This window comes from Hippocampus zosterae, chromosome 8, assembly GCF_025434085.1.
Source record: "Hippocampus zosterae strain Florida chromosome 8, ASM2543408v3, whole genome shotgun sequence".
NCBI classification, from domain to species: domain Eukaryota; kingdom Metazoa; phylum Chordata; class Actinopteri; order Syngnathiformes; family Syngnathidae; genus Hippocampus; species Hippocampus zosterae.
The window spans coordinates 14,830,749-14,851,690 of NC_067458.1; the positions used below are offsets into that span (position 1 = coordinate 14,830,749).

At 41.5% G+C, this 20,942-nt stretch overlaps 1 protein-coding gene across 9 annotated transcripts in view; it reads right to left on the bottom strand.

The window, feature by feature from the left end:
• LOC127606004 (unconventional myosin-IXb) overlaps positions 1–20,942 on the bottom strand; it is a 53,611-nt gene that overhangs the window by 17,367 nt on the left and 15,302 nt on the right. For 5 of the 9 annotated variants that reach the window (XM_052073964.1, XM_052073963.1, XM_052073962.1 and 2 more), the window contains exons 2-18: positions 17,595–17,812; positions 17,287–17,506; positions 15,588–16,097; positions 7,282–7,376; positions 5,493–5,555; positions 4,992–5,091; positions 4,751–4,851; positions 4,029–4,158; positions 3,854–3,943; positions 3,629–3,745; positions 3,402–3,536; positions 3,096–3,217; positions 2,786–2,927; positions 2,502–2,697; positions 1,916–1,991; positions 1,432–1,524; positions 107–220 (exon numbers count right to left, since the gene is read on the bottom strand). In XM_052073964.1, the coding sequence (XP_051929924.1) occupies positions 107–220; positions 1,432–1,524; positions 1,916–1,991; positions 2,502–2,697; positions 2,786–2,927; positions 3,096–3,217; positions 3,402–3,536; positions 3,629–3,745; positions 3,854–3,943; positions 4,029–4,158; positions 4,751–4,851; positions 4,992–5,091; positions 5,493–5,555; positions 7,282–7,376; positions 15,588–16,097; positions 17,287–17,506; positions 17,595–17,752 (2,462 nt within the window). In that variant the 5' untranslated portion in view covers positions 17,753–17,812. The remainder of the gene's footprint in view (positions 1–106; positions 221–1,431; positions 1,525–1,915; positions 1,992–2,501; positions 2,698–2,785; positions 2,928–3,095; positions 3,218–3,401; positions 3,537–3,628; positions 3,746–3,853; positions 3,944–4,028; positions 4,159–4,750; positions 4,852–4,991; positions 5,092–5,492; positions 5,556–7,281; positions 7,377–15,587; positions 16,098–17,286; positions 17,507–17,594; positions 17,813–20,942) is intronic. The other 4 variants (XM_052073970.1, XM_052073966.1, XM_052073965.1 and 1 more) reach the window with 3 other exon arrangements.

Genomic DNA, 20,942 nt, shown 5'->3' on the forward strand with positions numbered 1-20,942 from the left:
AATGTTTTTCTTTGATTCTGTCGCATGACATCTATGTCTATTTTCCTGAGCTGACTGTGCTGATTTTGGCAAGCTCCGACACCACCCAGTCTGTTTGCAGACTCACTGGAGGACATGTCGAGGGAAGCGGAGACGACCCCAGGACTGCAGCAGCTTGCGAGGGTCCTCACCATCCAGCTGCAAGTTCTTAATGGAGCTGATGATCTGCGCATGCATGTCTCTGATCACACGACACACAAAGATACACAGTGTGGACAGGGGAAAACAGGAAAGTGAGGTAAAAAAAAGAAGAGGGAGTGTATGTAAAACAAAAAATAAAACAAAAACAGTTTGGACACCTCAGAGGAAAACCCACCAACGGTTACCAGAGAAGGGAATACAGAGGGCAGGATAGTTGGGGGTGTGACAGCAAGAAGCTTTCAATCTCTTTTCATCCGTGATGAATAACTCTCACAGTATGCATAGTCCCACTGTCCATGTTTATTTACAGGAAGAGCAGAGAGCACACTGAACCACCCAACCGTGATGCCATATCTCCTTTAAAGAAGGAGCACACACACGCACACACAGGAGACAAAGAAGGGATGGATCTTGGTGGAATATTATTCACACCCATGTTGCTGCTAATGTGGTAGTCAACATGCATTTGGCCGCCTATCTGGTTCCATGCTGGAGGGACTGTAAGTTATTTCTGTTGATTCAATCCACATTATTGGGCTAAACGCCGTATCCGTGAGGTTAATTTATACGGAAACTTATCGCGGAGCTCGTTCATGCAATACTTTTCTATACTTACCGTGCGTGACCAAAAAAAAAAAGGCAGGAGACAGGCAGGAAAGAAATGGGTAACACACAAAAATCTCACCTAACAGTGAATCCAACCTCTTTTATAGTGCAATAGCAGATCTGAACAGGACTGACTGAACGAATCAGTATAACAGTGAACTCTGACAACCAGTGGTCAAGGGTTAAAGCGCAAAAGATCCTGTCGTAAAATATTCTTTAGGATGTTTTACTCCATTTTCAGAAAGCTCGTCGGTTTGTTCTAACCTATCACAACGGGGGAAATTGGATGTTTAAGAGTATATTCTTTCAGGTCTCCACAGTTGCTGCATGTAACTTTAGCTGCACACTGTTATATGCTCTACACAACATGGGTGCAAATGGGTGCATCTCATGCAGAAAATTGAGATTAGCGAGCAGTAGGTTCTTGTACTGTGGTTTAATAGTATAGGAACCATAATCACAATCATTACAAGTTTATCATTCTTTCTTAATGGCTTGTAATGCATGTTATTGTATTTTTGGGGGGATGTTGAAGATGGATGCAAAATCAAAGAGGGAAGGGATAACAAACATGTTTCTTTTCCATCCTGCCTGCCTCCCTGGCATCACGCAGCCACTTCTCCTGTCCACTCTTCCTTCACTTACTTTTTATTCTCATAGCTAGCAAAGATGTCTTCAAAGGCCTCTAGAGGGCGCTCCTCTGAGTGATCAAAGTAGAAATCGAGCATAGATGCTCTTCTGCGGAAGGGAGAGGAGAAAGCCACACACACCTTGGTCACCAAAAGGTGTCAAGTGGGAAAGGAGAGTGCGGGTTTGTGAAAATGTCCCTCTTCAGCTCTTCCCATACCAGCGAGCAAATCAGAAGGCAACATACAGCATCAAACAGAGACAACAATTTCATGGAGGCTCAATTTTTGTTGTATGTTTAGGGATACATTTACCTCTGAAGGTGGGGGGTGGGGGGGGTGTGAGGGTTAAAATACACCAACACTCTGACGGCAAATCCGCAGTTACTTGGCTGTCCCCCATAGGGGAAAGATTGGACGGTTAGAAAACCAGTTCAACCGCAACTAAAATGTGATATCATCAAATTCAATTTGAATTTCAAATACTCTACATATGTCCTTACTTGTACATTCGCTCGATTGGAGCATTGGAACGCCGAATCTCTCCCAAAGGAGTTCTGGAGGTTGGACGTACAACACCTTCAAGACACAATCAAAAAGAAAGAAAAATAAAAACATTAATTCAGTTTAAAAAATAAATTATATAGGTGGATGAGAGGCACATGACTGTAGCAGTTTTGCTTCTTCTAAACTTGATTTAATCTTGTTAATCCAGTTTAAAAGATTTATACGTCAGTGGAGAAACAATTGCAAGCACAAGAATAGTGCAGAGGATTGCGCATTTTGAGAAATATGTCAGAAATCTGCTCAGGTCTCACGTTTCTGGCCTTAACATTCTCTTCTTGTGCTGACCTGAACGGCTTATGCAGAGCAGAAAAACTGCCGAACAGTAAAGCTTTGGGTACCAGCTGTTCAGAGGTCTACAAAATATATGGCCAACGTGTCATGTTTTAGTTCCCCAGAAATTAATATGTTGTTTGTTTTCATTTACTGGACCTCTGATAAAATACAGTATTTTGATTGAATTGCACAATTCGTATTGACTTTAGTATTTCACCCCAAAGCTTGCTGATAACACTGCTGGTGTACCTGCAGTTTTGGCGGCCCATGAGCGACCGGCCTCATTGAAGGCAGCCATGCCTCTGATGGTGGCGCGTAAGATACCCCATCGAAACATGGCCACAGGGTCCATGCCGATGAGCTGACGCACGAAAGCTCGGTCGCTGCTCCGCAATAACGCCACGATATCCGGGCGCATATGATCTGTGTTTTTCTCACGGAAATCCTGCAGCAGTCAAAAATCAATAATAAAATATCAACAACCTCATCGTGAATCACTAAGTAATTGTTCCTGCGTGCTTGCTCCAACTTACCTTGATTTGATACTTGACTTTCCCAGCAAAGTGCTGAATGACGAAAGCAGGCTCCATGACTGGTGTGGACAAAAAGTATTTATTCCCCTGATGCTGCTGCTTGAATTTGGCTAATAGTGTCTCATCTGTGGCATGGGGGAAGCTGGATAACGAGTACAGAAAATGGTGAGGTGAGGTGGGACAAATAAAATGAGGAAGAGGAACAAGTAGGTCACATGATCAACTGCAAAAAAAACCCCAATGCTGTCAAGTCACATTTATTCATATAGCCCTTAATCACAAAAAGTCTCAAAGGGCTTGTCTTCCTTACTTGCTCTCCTCATCCAGCAGGTAAAGCAGGCCAGTGGGCTTCTTGCTGGTAAGATGGATACAACCCACATTGTCTATGTAGTCAATGTTATGCCAAGTGATTCCCTCTGCTTGGTACTCCTCCTACAGAATACAATAATTCCATATAACGGTTCTTAAATAAATAATTCTAAACATTGAACGTGAATTGGTTAGTTTCATTTATAAATGCATTTAAGTTTGTGTTTCATACAGAGTCATATGTTACAACACAGCATGTGACTTGGTAAACAAGTTACAACAACATAAAAGACAACAGATCACTCACTTGCTCCAGATTGAATATATGATTATTGAAATAATACTGCAGCTGCTCATTTGCATAGTTGATGCAAAACTGTTCAAAGCTGTTGGTCTCAAAGTCCTCAAAGCCAAATATATCCAGGACACCAATTGACAAGCGCTACAGGACAACAACAAAAAACAAACAAACATATGGGGTCACAACTGCAACAATGGTTTTGAGTGCAACTATTCATGTGTTTTGTATCTCACTGGGACAGATTCCTCCATGTCTCTCTTGTTAAGCAATGCATGATTAATGCGTAGGACAATCCAGTCAAATAAGGCGCTGTATAGAGATTTGGCCATCGAATCTCTGGCCGTAATTGCCTGAGTGACAGGAAGAACAGAAAGAAAGCATAATGAGAGGTGGTTTGTTGTGCCTTTAGATCCCAATCCCAAACAAATCAGGTGCAGGGGGCCCAGCAGATACTGTACCTCCGAGTGGCTGTAGGGGAGGATCAGCTTGTCATTGACTGTTACTGTTTTCCTCTTCGTCAAAGCTTCAACCAGCAGCTCCTCTTTGACCTGAGGGAGACCACCATGTTTAAGGCTTGCATACAGCTGACCAAACATGGTCCCATCGAGCAAAATACACACACAAGGTTACTACCTTCAGCAGGTCAGAGAGAGTGGCCAAGACCTCTGGCGGCCCCACCTCCAAGCCCTCGTCTCGGCCTGTCGACTTCCTCTGGTAGGTCACGTTGCCAAGATACAAGATGGCCGAAAGCACAGAAAAAATCCTGCAATAAAGACCCTTTATATCAAACTGAAGCAGTGACAGACAATATGTAATAAGTAGAGGAACAGTTTAAATAGGTAACCTTTAATTTTTCAATCAATTTAATAGTTATGAAGCTCCGTATCTAAACACAATTAAACTACTTCATTGACCTGCTGGTTTGTTTCTGTTTTTCTAACTTTGGAGATACAGTACAATGATGCAAAAAAAAAAAAACAACACCACAGAACACTAGAAAATTTGGGGAGTGGCAGATTTTTCCCTGAATAATAGATCGTTGTAGAAAAGCATACTATTGAAGAAGTACTCAACCCCCAAAATGTCTTTTCAAGTATATGTGCCTCCACTATTCGAACATCGTAAGGCCTTAGCAACTGTGATGTCATTTTTGAGTCGACAGTTAGTGGCAAAATAGCCACCCCCTGAGATGGACAAAGACGGGTGGGTTTTGTTGCTCAACTCATATCCAACAAACACAATATTATTCAGAAAGCTGTGTTTAGACTAGTCGTGCTGAATAGAATATATTACTGTTGAGAACATTTTTCGATTGACTTCCCCTTTAAACTGCACAACGTTGAGCATTCACTTACTGCTTCTTGGTAGCTTGAAGGAAGCCAACCATCTCCATGGCTTGCTGCAGCCTTTCAAAGTCATGATGGAGGTCCTCCTCATCTTCAATCTTAAAGTTTTGCTACAAAAAACAGACAGAAGGTTTTTTGCAGCTTGAAAGTGATGAAAAAGTTCAGTTAGTCAACTACAGTTTTATTTTGATAAGCTAACCACCAGTTCAAATGTAATTATGTGCTTGAAATGAAATTCCCTTCCTTCTACCTGCTTGAGGTAGAAGTAGTCTTCAGGTGGCAACAACTTGAATTCTTTCCTTTCCTCCTGGGAAGCGCCCAACAACAGGTAGTAAAACACGTGATAGTTCCTAAAACACAACAAAAGGTTAATTCGATGAATTAATTGCATAATGCCAAATAAGATACATGTAAATAAGTAATCCAGAAAAGTAATGGCTCATACTTCAGTGATTTCATGATTGTTTGCTTCCCCGCAATGTCTTTTTATTCCTATCTGCTGAGATGTTATTCGCCTCATTTTTGCATTATTTATAGTGTACGAAGATCATGTTCACTCGGCCATCTGACAAATACTGTAGCTTGCGAGGCAACAAAGCAGGCTTAGATGTTTAACATGAAGTCAATGTCTGAGGTCCAAACTTCATATGCAACTCCCAGAAGATCCCAGGAGAAAGTTCCTATGTTTACAAAGAGTCCGCAAAGACCAGACAGAGGGCGTGAAAGAGGTCGAGACCCTGCATGTCCCCACCTCTCGTTCTTCTCTCTGGAGACGAGACGAGACTTCTCCAGGAGATACTTCTCTACAACAGCACTGCAAGAGAGAGAGAGAGAGTGAAATAGTGGTGAGAAAGAAGGAAAAACAATGCACATGAATCACTTAACACAAAAGGCCATCATGTGCATGTGTGTGTGAGTGTGTGCATGTGTTTTCAGGTCGGAGCGTGGACTAAGAAGAAATGAGTGGAGAAACAGGAGGCGATATGGGGGTGGGTGGGGGGGATGGTTGAAACAATCAAAGTGTGAACAAAGCATAGGGTCTAATGGAAGACACACATAACAGACATGGATGGCCACAAGAGACAACTTCGGCCTTCGTCGACTTGATTGCACAGTGAGTGTGTGAGACTAAGAGGCTCCTGCAAGGGATCCAAAGAAAAAAAATGAAGGTATGCTTTTAGACCAGTGCGGTCATGAGACAAGCCATTTTAATAGCAGTGCTATTTACCCACTCCATAAAGCCAACGCCAACAAGTTGTCCGAATCAGACTTTAAAAGCTGGGGTTGTTTTTTTTAAGTAGCCAAGCAAAACAACCCTGATGCCAGTCCTCATGACAAACTAAGAATAGAGGTAGGGGGTCAGAGTTGGAGGAACAGATGCATACTCGGATTCGGCCATCCCCTGCGCCAAGGTGGAATGGTCTTGCAGAGGCACCAGCAAGGGGGAAAAAAAAACAAAAAACAGCAAAGAGTAAGATGATCTCCTCTACAGACTGTTTGAATGGCCACTGGAGATGGAGAGATAGACTGCCTTTGTTATTTTTCCAGATCCTCTGCTTGTCACTGATGGGGAGCAGAAGGTGAAAAGCACATCTGCTGCGGGTGTCCAATATGGCATTTGCTTCTCTATGATTTTTTTAATTATTATAGAGAGCCAGACACCAACCCTCCTGATTGGATTACAATCCATTTGAATTCAAGGAGAACAATTCAAGAGAGAGACTTTGTGCCATCCATGGAAAATGAATTGTTGGGATAGAATGCATATTATCACTAGTTACATTGAACAACCCACAGCAGCCACCATAAACATTTTGTTGTTCTCCAGTAATGTTGGTACATTTAATGTTTTTAAACAGTTAGGCAGAATAGTCCTTGTCCAAATGAAATTAGACACGCAAAAATGGCTTTGGAGGCTGAACAGTGCGGTCGATTTCTTAATAACTCCTTAAATTCATTCCTGCAATTTCCCTCACAGGATTATTGAAGTATGTAAAGTATATCAATCCATTAATATAAGTAAATGCGCCTACCCTGGTTGACTATGAGGGAGAGGCTGGTCTTCCAGTTGACTGACTGGTCAGTGTGTCTGTTACTGAAGGACAATTTAGAGCTTCAAATTAAACTAACATGCATGTTTTTTTTCCTCGTCTTGATCGTGTCACCACTCTTTGCTTGTCTACAAGACCATGTAAACGAGCAAGGTGTGGGCTGACGTCTGAATGTTTTGGGGGAAAAAAATACATTCTTGCATGATGTTTATGTCTGTTTTTAAACACTGTAATGAGCAGCCCACTACAGATGAGGAAGTGGCGTATTCAACTTTAATGGAGCTCCTTACCGGAGACTGGGGGCTAAGAAAAAGGAAGTAGAAAGGATCATGGCCGTAAATGTATGCCCACACACGAACCCATAAGAGAGAAGAATGCACATGACCATTCAAAGAGGAAGCGATTGGGGGAAAGAAGTGATCTAAATGACAAGTTTCAGGAAAAAGGCACAGAGCATAAAAATAGCCATTTGTGGTGCTAATTACTCACCCTCTCACCACTCCGGTCTCAAGGTAGTTAACCTGGATGAATTTACCAAAACGGCTGGAGTTGTTATTGTGGGCTGTCTTTGCGTTTCCAAAGGCCTGAGGGAGGTAACAGAAAAATAAAATGATTTGTTCAAGGGAGTCAAGTTATTTTGACATTAATGAAGCACTGATGAATTGGTGGAAAAAAACAATAATGTCAAGTACAGTACCGGTACTTGAAACGACTTGTGTTTATAATGGGCCTGGAGACAAATTAACTGTTTATGTTACTTGCACAGGAATGGAATACCATAACTGAAAATACGACCCAGTACAAAAATAAAATCGCAGTGAAAGAATGCCTTTGAGCAAGCAATCAGCAGATCAATCTCCACCGAGCGAAGTCGTGACATTAAATCACAGTGACACCAAAGAAATTCAATAGTGCAGGGGTGACATCTTGTTTTTAAACAGCAGCTGAGACCACTGATGTGGGTGGTATCATGTTCACGGCTGTATGTGCGTGTGTCACGGGGGGGGGGGGGGGGGGGGCAAACATCTGCAACTCATTGTCCCATTCATCCGCCACATTCAAAATCTTATCACTCATTTCCCTGTTCTGACTGTGGTTGTGCGCGAGCATAATAGGTCACAGTTATGATAAATGAAAGTCAGTGACACAGCTAGTCTGCGCCTGGTGTTCCACTAGCAGAGACAGTAGAGCCACCAGGCCTTACTGAGGGCCCCTCATTTCTCACATTGATGTGTTAACAGAATAGCTCACTCTCTCTCTCTCACTTTTTTTTAAATGATGCTCACATGGTTACAGATACACACACAAGTACAACAAAAGGCCACCGCAAGGGAAGTTGACTCTGTGCATGTTAAATAGGAACCACATTGTATGGTCCGAAGCAGGGGGAGGCTTAATTTGTTACAGAGGTGTCTTCTTTGGAGTCTATTGAGTAAACCGGGGACCCATTCCTCCTGATTTAATATAACCTAGTTCCAGTTATTTTGCGTTTGTACAATCACAATCTCAAATTTTCACCCATTTCAGTTCAAGTGAGATTACCTAGTTAGTACTTATCCACGCATTGGGCTCTTTTTTCTTTGCTCTGACGGATTTACACTATTTGTTTCCACTGATCTAATTCTGGATTTCTTCTTAATGTGGTCCAGTTTGGCTAAGCTTCTTGGCGGTGTAACCAGAGGGGGGAAAACATGCATGGAAACTGATGCCATAATCAGTCCTTGGTCATATATGGATAATAATCAGATAAGAACCGGACATCTACCAGAGTAACCTGACCAGTGATGCTGGAGTAAGGGCTGACTTAGTAACTAGTTACTCCAAAATGTGTGCCTTTTCAAGTAACGAGTAATGCATTTCTTTTTCTAGTAAAGTTATATCACAATGGTTCCTCTTCAAGCATCAAAAAAATGTTCCTTTGTGAATTATCTTTGCTTCTATATGACAGCAACATGAGCATTTGAGATGGTGGCACCCTGCTAGGTCAGCAGTGAGAAAGAAGTGACAAAAATGAAAGAAGCACACAATACATTCTTCTCACCGCCCTCACTAATATATTGTAATGTAAAACAAATTCACAAATAATAAAATACAGCACGTCTGAGTATTAACAACATGGTAGTCAGTAAAGTCCCCAAAACAAACCCTGCCTGTTGCCCAAAGACAGCTGGGATAGGCTCCAGCATGCCCGCGAGCCGCGTGAGGATAAGCGGATTAGATAATGGACGGATTGATGGATGGCAAGACAAAACGGGTGCCTATTTCATTAATAAAAATAAACGTTAGTCTATAATGTCACTGTTAAAAATGCTCCTTTTTTGTGAAGTGGGGGTTTTCAGTACAGTATCTGCTGATGGTAACTATTAAAGTAATTTCCAATCTAACTTAATTCCTAAAAAAAACAAGTAATAAGTAAAGATACTAAGTTACTTTTTAAATCCAGTTAATTAGTAAAGTAACAAAGTTATGTTTTTAAGTGAAAGTGGCAACATTGAATATGACAGATTGGAAACACTCCATCATCACGAGCCTGACATCATGGAAATATGGATGATATGACATCTCAAAAAATACACACATGGTAAATCAAAACTGCAGAGTTTGCTCTCGGGTGCACATAGAACAAAATTAAGGAAAAATATATTAAGCAGAAGTTAGCAAACACATACCACCCTCCATAAATATTGGCACTCTTGTTTGCACATGGCAGAATAAAGCTTATTTGTATAATTTGATACAAGATACAAGATCTTTCAGAGAGGAAATTTACACTTCTAATGATTGATTACAATTTAATGTCGATTTTAAAGGTACTGACAGAATGAGACATATTTTGAAGTTGTAACAGAGCCATCAAAGATGGATGTAAATGTCTAAATGTCAATGCCCGGAAAATTATCCACCCACCACCAGATACAAGTGGCTAATTTGTTGTATTCCCGTATGAAAGAGGCTGCTTCTTATATACATACGGATTGCATTTGACATATTATCAACTCACTGAGTGTCACCGAGCTGTTCTGACTGAGTTGCTCCTGCAAGCTTGCAGCCAAGTGCGTAAAACTCTGGGAAAGCTCAGCAAAGTGGTGGCCTCTGCACCATGGATAGAATACTAAACATGTCAGAGCATCATCACAGCAGGCGAACATGCCCGTGAGGGGGAGATATGATTGGCTCTGAGGCACAGCAGTTATGAGGAAGTGAATTGGCACATTGTCAAAAACCACATCTTCGGAGAAATACAGCGGTATTTGCATCTTAACAAATTCGTTCTTACAGTTTATGGAAGGGGGAAACGGGAAGCAATAGTGAGCAGTTGAGAGAGACAGAACAAGGGACCTAGAAATCTGTGTATATACAAGCACATTGTTGGTATGCATATACAAGTTTTGATGATGATGAAGAGATTTTGTTTTGTAAACCGGATTCGTTGGTTCCAGCTATCCAGCACATTTCCACTTGAGCACAGCCCAGATGACCCGAATGCAGGCCAACATTCCCATTGAGCCACAAATAAAGTTCTTGAAATTCAAACTAGGGGACCTCTTCCACAAACCGTGTCATTTGTAATTTGTTTTGTACAACAATCAAACAAGATTATAATCTTAGTTAAATCATTAAAATCGGTCTAATGTGGTGTTACCTTAAGATGAGCATTGAGGTTTTCCGACATTTGGATATTAGGCCTTACTACTCGTAACACTGGGGTAGTGCTGCACTCTCCCAAATGTGGCCTCAGCGGTTAAGCTTCATTTGAACAGCTCCATGAGTGCTGCCAAGGTCGTGACACTCACACCTCTCTGCAGACTGGATTTGTTCACAGCGGGTCTGCATTGTCCCAGTGTCACGGATTCCTCCATTCACAAAACAATGGCAAGCTGTCATGGTGAAACCAGGCCAGTCCATGTGGTCACTCTTGTTTCCTTTAAGCCTAATGTGAATCGATAAGATCTTCAAATGCCTGTATAACTTAACATTCAAATAAGGCAGTATGTCAACAAATGTTCACTCCAAGCAGCTATGATGCTGAATAGCCATGGGTACAATGCTCCTTTTGAAAAACATACTTTGTTAGGGTCATGTGATGTTGGCAGAGGTTTAAGGCAACCGCGTCGCTACCTCACGCTTCCTCATGTAAACTTGGCCCTCCGTCACAGTGACATTAAACTTGCTCAACACAAAACATCTTCAGATTATCTCAACCACGGCCGTGTTATCCTTTTAATTCCAATCACAACATCAGTAGCACTTAAGGTGTATGAATTAATTAAACGGTGGCAAATGTTTTATCTGAATCCATGTTACCGAGCCACTACATGATAAGCACGCCCTCTCCAAACTTTTTACTGGAGCCAAATGATAAGGCATTATTATTACCCCTTCAAGCAAGTCAAAGTAGATGTTTTTTTTCAGATATAATATGATATAGCACGAACCCAGAAAGGCACAAATACGCACAAATCTGTGCAGCAGGATAAAAACTACCTTGTGGAACAGTGACGCCACTGAATGTAACAAAACCTTGGTACCATCGCAATGATCGTAATCCATGCAAAACTCAAAGCATATTATTTTCTTTTTGCTTCTAATTGCAGAAATGAAGCTTCGACAAGACTATATTCGGTGGACTCATAGGCCACACATAAGCATTATGTCTAAAATCATGAGTGGTGTGACCACTGATAAGTGCTCAGCAACTGAGCATTAGTGACAGTGAACAGTGTCACTCATCAAGATGAGCTCAGAAGAACAAAATAGGCAAGTGTACCGGTACACTGCCTAATATTAGTAATATTATTAATCTTAGCTATTTTCAGCCAATGTGAACACTGCTTTGTGTGCATGCGAAGACACCTGCAATTGCACGGACAGCAAAATTGTTTTGACATGACCGGCCACATTCTTTGCGAGAGCAAAAATACAAGACCGTGCATTTTAACGAGTCCTGCCAGGACTTCTCCGCCCTGTGCCTTCGGTTTCCTGTGGCCAAGCGAGGCAAGGAGGGCAAGTAGATATACATGTCAGATGCTATGGCTTTGAAAAATGTGAATGAAATGTTCAAGACCTACTTTTGGTCTTCTTGTGGTGTAGTGTTTTACCAGACTGGAGCCATTTCAAGAAGCCCCACCCATGTCTTCTTGAGTGCCACATCAATCTTTATCTTATGCTGTGTTTAAAGTACCACAAATAGGTCTTGAAGATGGCTGCAGCATGTTGCCACATGTAAGCTGTGGCTGGCATGTAGCAACTCTGTTGCTACAAGAAACAGCTTGTTCTGCACTTCACCTCAGTTCTCAATAGAGTGATTGCATTGTTTTTGTCGTTTTGAGTGTCTATGGCTTGAGTGACGTGCCAGCTCAAACTCAAAGCCAGGTTCTCCACATTTGTACTCAATGCCACCCAGCCAGCGCAATCACAGATCAGAATAATAGGGTGCAACTGTACATATACAGCAATTTAGAGATACACAATGAATCTGCAGACAGAATGGCCAGCTTCTCCTTTGCACTTCCTGAACCATAAAATACAATAGTCTGGTCTAGCCGCACCCCCTAAGGGTCCTGGCAAAAACTAAGGAGAACTACTGCTGTAACTTCCCATGTTGTGGCCGTTTCCTGTCAAATAAGGTTCCGGATGATAGGAACTCCCTGTGAAATTATGTCTGAGTCTTAATCCAGGGTTGCATGAAGTAAAGCTCAATTTATGATTCAGATTATTGGCAGTTCATCTTTACAGAGCAGCTGACCTGTATTTTAAGTCCAATGACATCCGAAATATACTTCAGAGGAGTAAAAAATAGTATAAAGAAATAACAGAGATAAATAAATATATGAAAACCTGGATCAACCAGTCAGACCAGTTGAAAAAGTTGTACTGTACTCACTGACTATGAGAGTCATTCATTTTTAAAGAAGCGGACTTGAAGAAGGCTCTGGGGACACCATATTTATCAAAAGAAAGGAAGTGTATAAAAGTGACTTTTGATTGTACACAATGCACAATAGATGATATCATATTACAGAGAGTATCAGGTGTCTCATAGAGGAACTCTACGGGCTACGATGCATTTTTATACATTGCATGACTTGAAACAGTAGTGAATATATTTTCTCTCTCCAAATGATTCATCACTCCATCCTCCCATCCTCTGAATTACAGTATGTATCATCAATAGGGTCACGGGCATGCCAGAGGCTATCCCAATTTATACTATTACATAAATAATACACATAACTATAACAAACAGTGTAAAATCGAATACCAATAATACAATACGGTATATAATATAGTAATATATTGAGTAATGTTTATCAAATTAAAATTGAAAAAGAAAAAAAAAACGTAATGTGCTTGAAAAAAGTAAGTATATGTTTTAAATCAGCATCATACATATGTTTAGGAATATATTAGTTTATATCTGATTAAAATTTGCTGTTGGCCAGTGTTATTAATTGCAGCATGACAACTACATCAGAATAGAAATGTGATTGGATTTGGATTGGATGGCTGCTTTGCAAAGTGGTTTCAGATTGAGGCCATTCAGTTCAGAAGCACAAATAATGATCTCACCACCTCAAAATGTGACCCAAGTCTGTAGCGCTCCTCTACAGCCACACATTAGATACGCAGAACGCACACCTTGTTTGCATTTTCAAACAGTCTTTGGCTCAGTATCCGGTGCAAAGAAAGTACGTTTCGGAAAATTTGGGGTTCTTTTATATCAGTTTATACCAAACCTGTTGAAAGAAACTTTCTCTCTCTTTACATCTCAATTCTAAGTTGACATATGATCGACTTGAGTGAAGAGGAATTGCAGGGAACATATCGTACTTTAAGTTATTACTTAATCTGTAAATAGACTTCAAGTTCACATTAGCTGTGTTATTAGTTTGCTCCAAAAGCTGCTAGGTGGTGTCTAAGTCAACATTTTTCCCCGCATAAATCTCTTCTTCATAGAGCATGTGGAAAAATGTCCAAAACACTCCACTTCTGAATGAAATGCAACTTTTGATGAAACATTACTGCAGTTGTTCATGAGCCAGGATGATTGACAAACTGGAACCCGATCTCTTGCTCCTGTACTGACGATGCCAACAAAGCCCAATCGCGTCTCCTTGTCTCCCTCAGCAACCACAGCTCTGGACAGGACTGAAACAAGACTGCATTCTGGGAATGAATGGCGGCCATGCGTTTGCCAATGGGACCAGAACTCTGCTGATGGAGGGGAAAATTCCTCCATCAGAGTGACGCATCAAGGCTTGACTTACTCTGCGGCATCTTAAAGTCGCAGCACTTTTGTGAGTGCCTTTCGAGTGCCGAGTCAAGAAGGTCAAGGGACAAAAGTCATGAGGCAAATGATGGATGACTGACATGTGCTCTTAAATGACTTTAGAGCCCCCCGCTCCCCAGTGTATTTACTTCTTTTCTACTGCAGAGCAATCCACTTAACTTACATTTACAGCTCTGGTCTAATGTTTTCTTTCAACAGTTTTGTACTTCCACATTCCACACGGCTTTTCTGGATGAAAGGAGTATTTTTAGCCCGGTTACTGCGCAATATAAAACTGAAAATATGTGGCGATTTACTTTCAGATTAGCACTAAGAGCATTGCGAGAACCACAATTGTGAAAACCATCACACTGATTGAAATAAAATAATGTAGAATTGAATGTATAGCGAATTAAAAGAAGGATTGGGTCTTTTGAGTCCCACCTGTCCTTAGACATAGCACTTCATTTTTATTCTTGTTTTTTTTAAATCTACAACGATGCTTCTAAAATAAACTTTCATTCGATCTCTGTGCTCACAGGAAGCTCAAAATATATTGTGACCATTCAGATGCACAAACCACTGTTTGTAGCACAAGAGTCAATAAATACAGTACAGTACTGCAAAGTCTAATTGCTGTAATGCTAAACCACGACTACTTTGTGAGAGTGATGGAAATGCTGAAAATTATGACAAATTCTTCTACCATTAACAGTGTCTGAGACGGTTTATTTTTCCCGGGAGGAAAAAATAAATACAGGCCACATATTGTTAGCCAAGTAGATTAAACTAAATAACAATACAAGGGCATTTACTGGCAGTTCCATTTTGTAAAAGCGGAGACAGATGTCTACAAATGTCTTCTTGCATTAAAGATTCAGTAAGAAGATGTTCATTTCATTCATACAGAAATAAAGGACAGAATCGTGTGAGGGGTTAAAAAAAAGAAATATTCCTGTTTTTTTTTTTTTTGCTGCAAGGGGGAGACCATAGTCTGTATGGTAAAGCTTTTATACTCCACGGCAATAATCATATGTCCGTCCTGCCTGGAGCTGCAGCCTGAAAAGACATTTCCTTTCTTCTCTTTCATGGGAATTTTCTAACCATCTAACTAAAGAGAATTATAATACCATTAAACAATCTAAAACACAAGTAGTCTTATAGCTGCTTAGGTTTTTGCCTGCAATAGAAGTGTGACTCTTGAGGAAGCGTCATCATTGACAATAAATGAATTATAGCGAGGTAATTCCCATATGATTCAAGCCAGTGGTGGGTATGGATAAGGTTTCCTTACAGTTGATGAGGCAAACAGACGAGTAGATCTGGCCTGATGACAGACGATCTTACCTGCTTACCCAGCACAGACACATTTTATTCTTTCTTTACCTACTCTAAGCGAGTGAAGCATTGACACCAAAGAATCGAGTACAAGCCAAAGTAGCAAAGAGATTAACGCTCCCAATGGAAATTGCTTAGCCACTGTGCTGCATTCAGATACCTGCAATCATTGGCAAAATTCTCTTACCTCCAGGACTGGTCCTGCACCAAGTATAGTCCTCTCCACACCACTGGCATAGCCTTTCTGGCTGAGTGCAGTCAAACAGTGGATGAGAAAATTGGTACTTTGAGTCTTGCCTGAGCCGCTCTCCCCAGAGATGACAATACATTGGTTGACCTTCTTCCTGAGCATCGCATAGTAAGCCACATCCGCAATGGCAAAGATGTGCGGCTCCAGTTTGCCCAGCTGGTGGTTTTCATACAGTTTAACATACTTTGGGTTGTAGATTGGCAGAAACTTGAAGGGATTGATGGCAATGAGTATGCTGCCTGCATAAGTGTAGATCTTTTTCTTGTAGAAGCGTGTGCGCAGATTGTTTAGAATGCTGTCCTCGTTGAGTTTTGGGAGGTTGCAAAGGTCCGCAAAGTCATCCTGCGGCGGTGGAAGGAAGCCTCTGGCGGCAAACCGCTGTGCCTCCTGCTCTTTTGACAGGGGCGGGAGGTGGACATAATGAATAGAGCCGTCATTGTTCCTCTCCTGGATCAAGAACAGAAAAAGTTGCATTCAATTTTCAAAAGTTCCGTGCAATATTTCTCAGAAACAATTTGTCATGTAGATAGATGAAAAGAAGAACAATTTAAAGGTTTTCAGAATAACTAATGAGTCGATTACTTATTAATCATGGAGATTTATCTTGATTGTGTGGAACAGTCGATTGATTGTGCCAGGAAGCCAAGCAAAATGGACTGCACTAACCGGTTACAAGCATGAACTCAATTGGTTAATGGTAGTTTGGACTGACTGCTTCCTGGCTATCATTTTGAACCCCCCTCCCCTCCAAAAAAAACCTGATATTTTTAAATATCTCCTTAGCATTTCTCGAATAGACAGGTTTTCATCAAAATGTATTCAAATGATCATTATTCATTGTTTGTACTAGAGCTACGTATGAATTGGTGGCAACTCAAAGTGGGGTAGCGATTGCCAAAGGGCATAATTCGAGTCAGACACACACATCACAAATGCGCAGCCATCGTGCCACACCCCGCCATATTTGAGAACAAAACACAGAAGCGTTTCCATGTGTATGGTAATATTTCGCTGGCTATTGAGCATTAAATTGAATTGTTATGCAGTCAATGAAGACAGTTGAACGCCTTTGTCTTTGTCATTCCATTGCTTGCCTCCAACCGCCATAATAGGTGACAATGGGAGTTAGGACACAAAAAATACTGTACACTTGTTAACTTAGCGCTAGCTCGTAGCTTATACGACAAACTGATGGAATTAAAACTGGTCCAGAAGGACTATCGCTTCAGAAAACGGACGATGCATGGTTGGAAGAACATCCTGCTGTTTGGCAGTGTAAAGTGGGGAATCGTGGTGGTTAAAGTAGTGGTAAATAAGTCTCTTAAAATCAAGGCTGATGATGTGTTGCCGTTAGCACATACGTACACTCGATACGTTTTCAAATATGTGACTTTGAAGCTTGGCAAAGCGCTTTGGACAACATATGTTGTGCAGTAGATAAAGCACTATAAAATTGCACTTCATTTCCTTTTTGAGGTACAGATCCAGCCCTAGTTTACACTATCCAAAATAGAAGACGCAAGCACCAATACATTGAATAGTTAAGAGCCATGCATTGAAATTGCCGAAGTTTGTGCAACAAATCAGTGATTTTCTTGTGAATACAAGAGAGTATGAGCACTACTACTTAAAAGACCTGGAGTAAGAAGTAAAAGCCAAGGCTCTGCGGGTGCTGCTCCTGGGCTTTCCGAGGCCACAGTAAGAACCTCTGCACCGGAAGATCTCCAGCCTCCAGCACCCACTCTTCTCCTCCACTTTCCTTCACCTCTGCCAGCACATACAGGCGGCCAGGATCCAGTCCCAGTGCCACGGCCGCATCCGAGATCACAGAAGCTGCCGTTGCATCCTTCTGCACTCTGATGAGTTCAGGGAAAATAATAATAATAAGTCACTGGTGTCTAAGGAATGACTGATACCATTTTTGGAACACTGCAACCATCGCACCTCAGGTTGCAGCAGGTGGATGACTCAGCAGCAAGCCGTGGGTAGATCTGGAGCAGGTATGAGCGTCCGTTGTGATCGTTGGTGCTCGTCAGCAGACCTCCTCCCCCAATTACTCCACCTGCACTCGCCACGGCGGCACCGCCATCTCTGACACTCATCCTGAGTCAGGGGGTTTTGCCTCAGCATGCCGCAGCCACCGCTTCCTTCTCACACAGCACCTGGAAGAAAATAAATCACACTTGATGAATGACAAAATTTCATAGTTAGTTTCACACTTGAATGTTGTCATTTGTAGAAGCAGATCTGTGACATGAATGAGAGAGAAAATAATTGCCTCATACCAAAAACGCGTTATGTATTTTCATAAAAGGGTTGGCAATGTCACTTTTTCTGACAGAACCAGCAAGTGGGGTGTATAGATAAACATGCAGCTATTCCCTTACTGTGACTTTAAAGATATTTTGGTCATTTTTAATTTGATTAAGGGAATCGGATATCTGCGATTGGCTGGCAACCGGTTCAAGGTGCCCCCCGCCTACTGCCCGAAGACGGCTAGGATAGGCTCCAGCACCCCCCGTGACACGTGTGAGGATAAGCGGATCGGAAAATGGATGCCTGAATGCATGGATAGATGGAATCGGACATCGTTTCATGGTTTCTTACTTATCAACCACCGATACTAAAATTAAGCCTGACTTTTCATTTAGGAACTTCTGGTAGGCGTCAATGAAACAGGCATGATTGCTGTTGAAATAAAAGTTTCAAGGCAGTGAAATATGTATCGGAGCTATATGTAGGACAAAATGATGCAATACTAGAGCATGGGAGCCCATTTTAATGTTAAATCATTGTAGTGGCACAGTTTCAAAGCGCAATACTTGCTTCCATGCAACAGGTGAGTTGAGCAACTTTGCTGCATCAGCAAAAGTAACTGAGCTTAAATTGTCATCTACAGTATGTATTTTTAGCATATTGCAAAAAACGGGCAAGGTAAACTGTACTTGACCTGATGAGTCTTCAAGCAAAATGATTACTTCTATTAAATGAAGTAATGGTAAGTTTGTTTTGTCAGAAACATTAATTGATCCATGAAGCCGTGGTCATATAAACTATGTGCCTTGTCCTGGTGTGCGATCAGAAACTGTTTACATTGCCCGTTTTTTGCAAGATGCTAAAAATACAAATTGTCGATGACAATTTAACCTCAGTTACCTCTGCTGATGCAGCAAAGTTGCTGAACTCACCTCTTGCATGGAAGCAAGCCTGATACAGAAACAGCACACAAGCGAAACCACAAATGGTGTAATGACAGCACTTGACAAGACACTGGGACTGCTTTAAAACTAGGTGGTCGGATATAAAATGAAGCCTAATTTCACCACAGGCCTTATTACTAATTCAGCAGATTCTGCCAACATTAAACAATGACTAAAAAATTCTATTTGCTCAGTTTGGTCGAAAACCAGGTTCCGGTCGTAATCCGAGGCGAAAAAAATCTCAAATTGTTTGGTCGAAAACCAATTTGGTCAGAGAACAGAGACGTTTGAAAACCGAGGCTTGACTGTACTATGCTCCAATCAATTGGCCACAGTTTGCAATTTGCCAATTTCCGTGGAAAAGAACACAATCGGCACACCCAACCAGTAACTGAATCATAATTCAGTCAAAGCTGACTGAAACCAGCAGGGGCACTGTGATTAAATCATTTTCTCATGATGTTCCACATGCCTCCATTAGTCTAAACACAACATTCTGATTATTATTGCATTTGTGGAATATGAGTGGGAACAGTAATATCCACCTGTTTTTGTCCATCTCATTGGGCGACCATTTTGCCACTTGCCGTCAACTAAAAATAACATTAGTTTGACCATTTGTCAACTATGCCCTGTATAGTTCAAGAACCATACCACGGGGCCAAATTTATCATGACAGCAGCTGAGAAGAGCCCTGTGATGTATTGTGTAGCATGGCCCTGTATTAATAATGAATGCTTGGTAAACTGTAAGCCACCCTTGGGGAAAAAGGAAGCTGCTTTCAATCACAAGCCTGCACGGTATAACAGGCACACCGTGCTCCTTTAGTAACCTGAGATACATCTTGTAAGCACAAGGGCTGATAGTTTATCACTTTTCTCATTCAAGAAGAAAAACAAGCCATGTTATAGAACAAGATAGGACATGAATAAAAGGAACAAGGCAAATAGGATCTTGGAGTCAAAAACGTTCTAATGATTGATCACAATCTTGCTGGTGTTTAGAAAAAAAATCCAGATAGGCTAAGCAGCTGTTTGGATCATTGTTGTATATGAACTACAAGAGTTGCTTGATGCAGGGAAATATACATCTATCCATCCATTTTCCGAACCGCTTGATCCTCGCTAGGGTTGCGGGGGGTGCTGGAGCCCATCACAGCCGTCTTCGGGCAGTGGGCGGGGGACACCCTGAATCAGTTGCCAGCCAACTGAGACGAGACAGTTGGCTGGCACACAGAGACACACAGAGACGAACAACCATCCACGCCCACACTCACACCTAGGGACAATTTAGAGTGTCCAATCAGCCTGCCATGCATGTTTTTGGAATGTGGTGAAAAAAACCGGATTACCCGGAGAAAACCCACGGAGGCCCGGGGAGAACAGACAAAATCCACCCAGGGAGGCCGCAGCTGGAATTGAACCCGGTACCTCTGCACTGTGAAGCCGACGTGCTAACCACTGGACTACCGGAAATATACATATTTTAGGCTATTCCTCCAACCTACATTTTATACATGATGTGCAGTCTTTCAATCATAATAATGATTGAAACTCTTATTCAGTCTTGTTGGATGTTTTAAGAGTACATTTCCAAGAAGTTTGTTTTGTTTTGGTCTTAGACATTCGATCCAAAACAGAACTTCACGGTCATAGGCGTTTGCATTTTTCCAGGCCACAGTAAGTCTCATGCAAGCTTTTTTAAAATAATAAGGCACGCGATTCTGCAGAGACCACAAAAGACAGCATAAGCATTATCCTCCATTAGAGGTCAAGCTGGTTTGAATGTGTCACTTTTGGTTCAAGCTACTCACTCGCTTAGAATCCAAAAAGGCAAAGACAAAGTAATAAAGAGTAATCTACAGAGTAACATACCCTGCAAATTGTATAATTAAGAATCTGACTTACCTTTGAGAAATAATTTCTCGAAAGGTGCACACATCTCCATGGCTCGGAGCGCCTCAACATCCCTCATCACTTTTCACATGAATGATTACCTTTGTCATTGTTTTTACTCAATGAAGACCTTGCACCGTACACATTTCTCTCATTCTTCTGTTTTCACTTCAAGTACTGCAGTTAATTTTAACCCC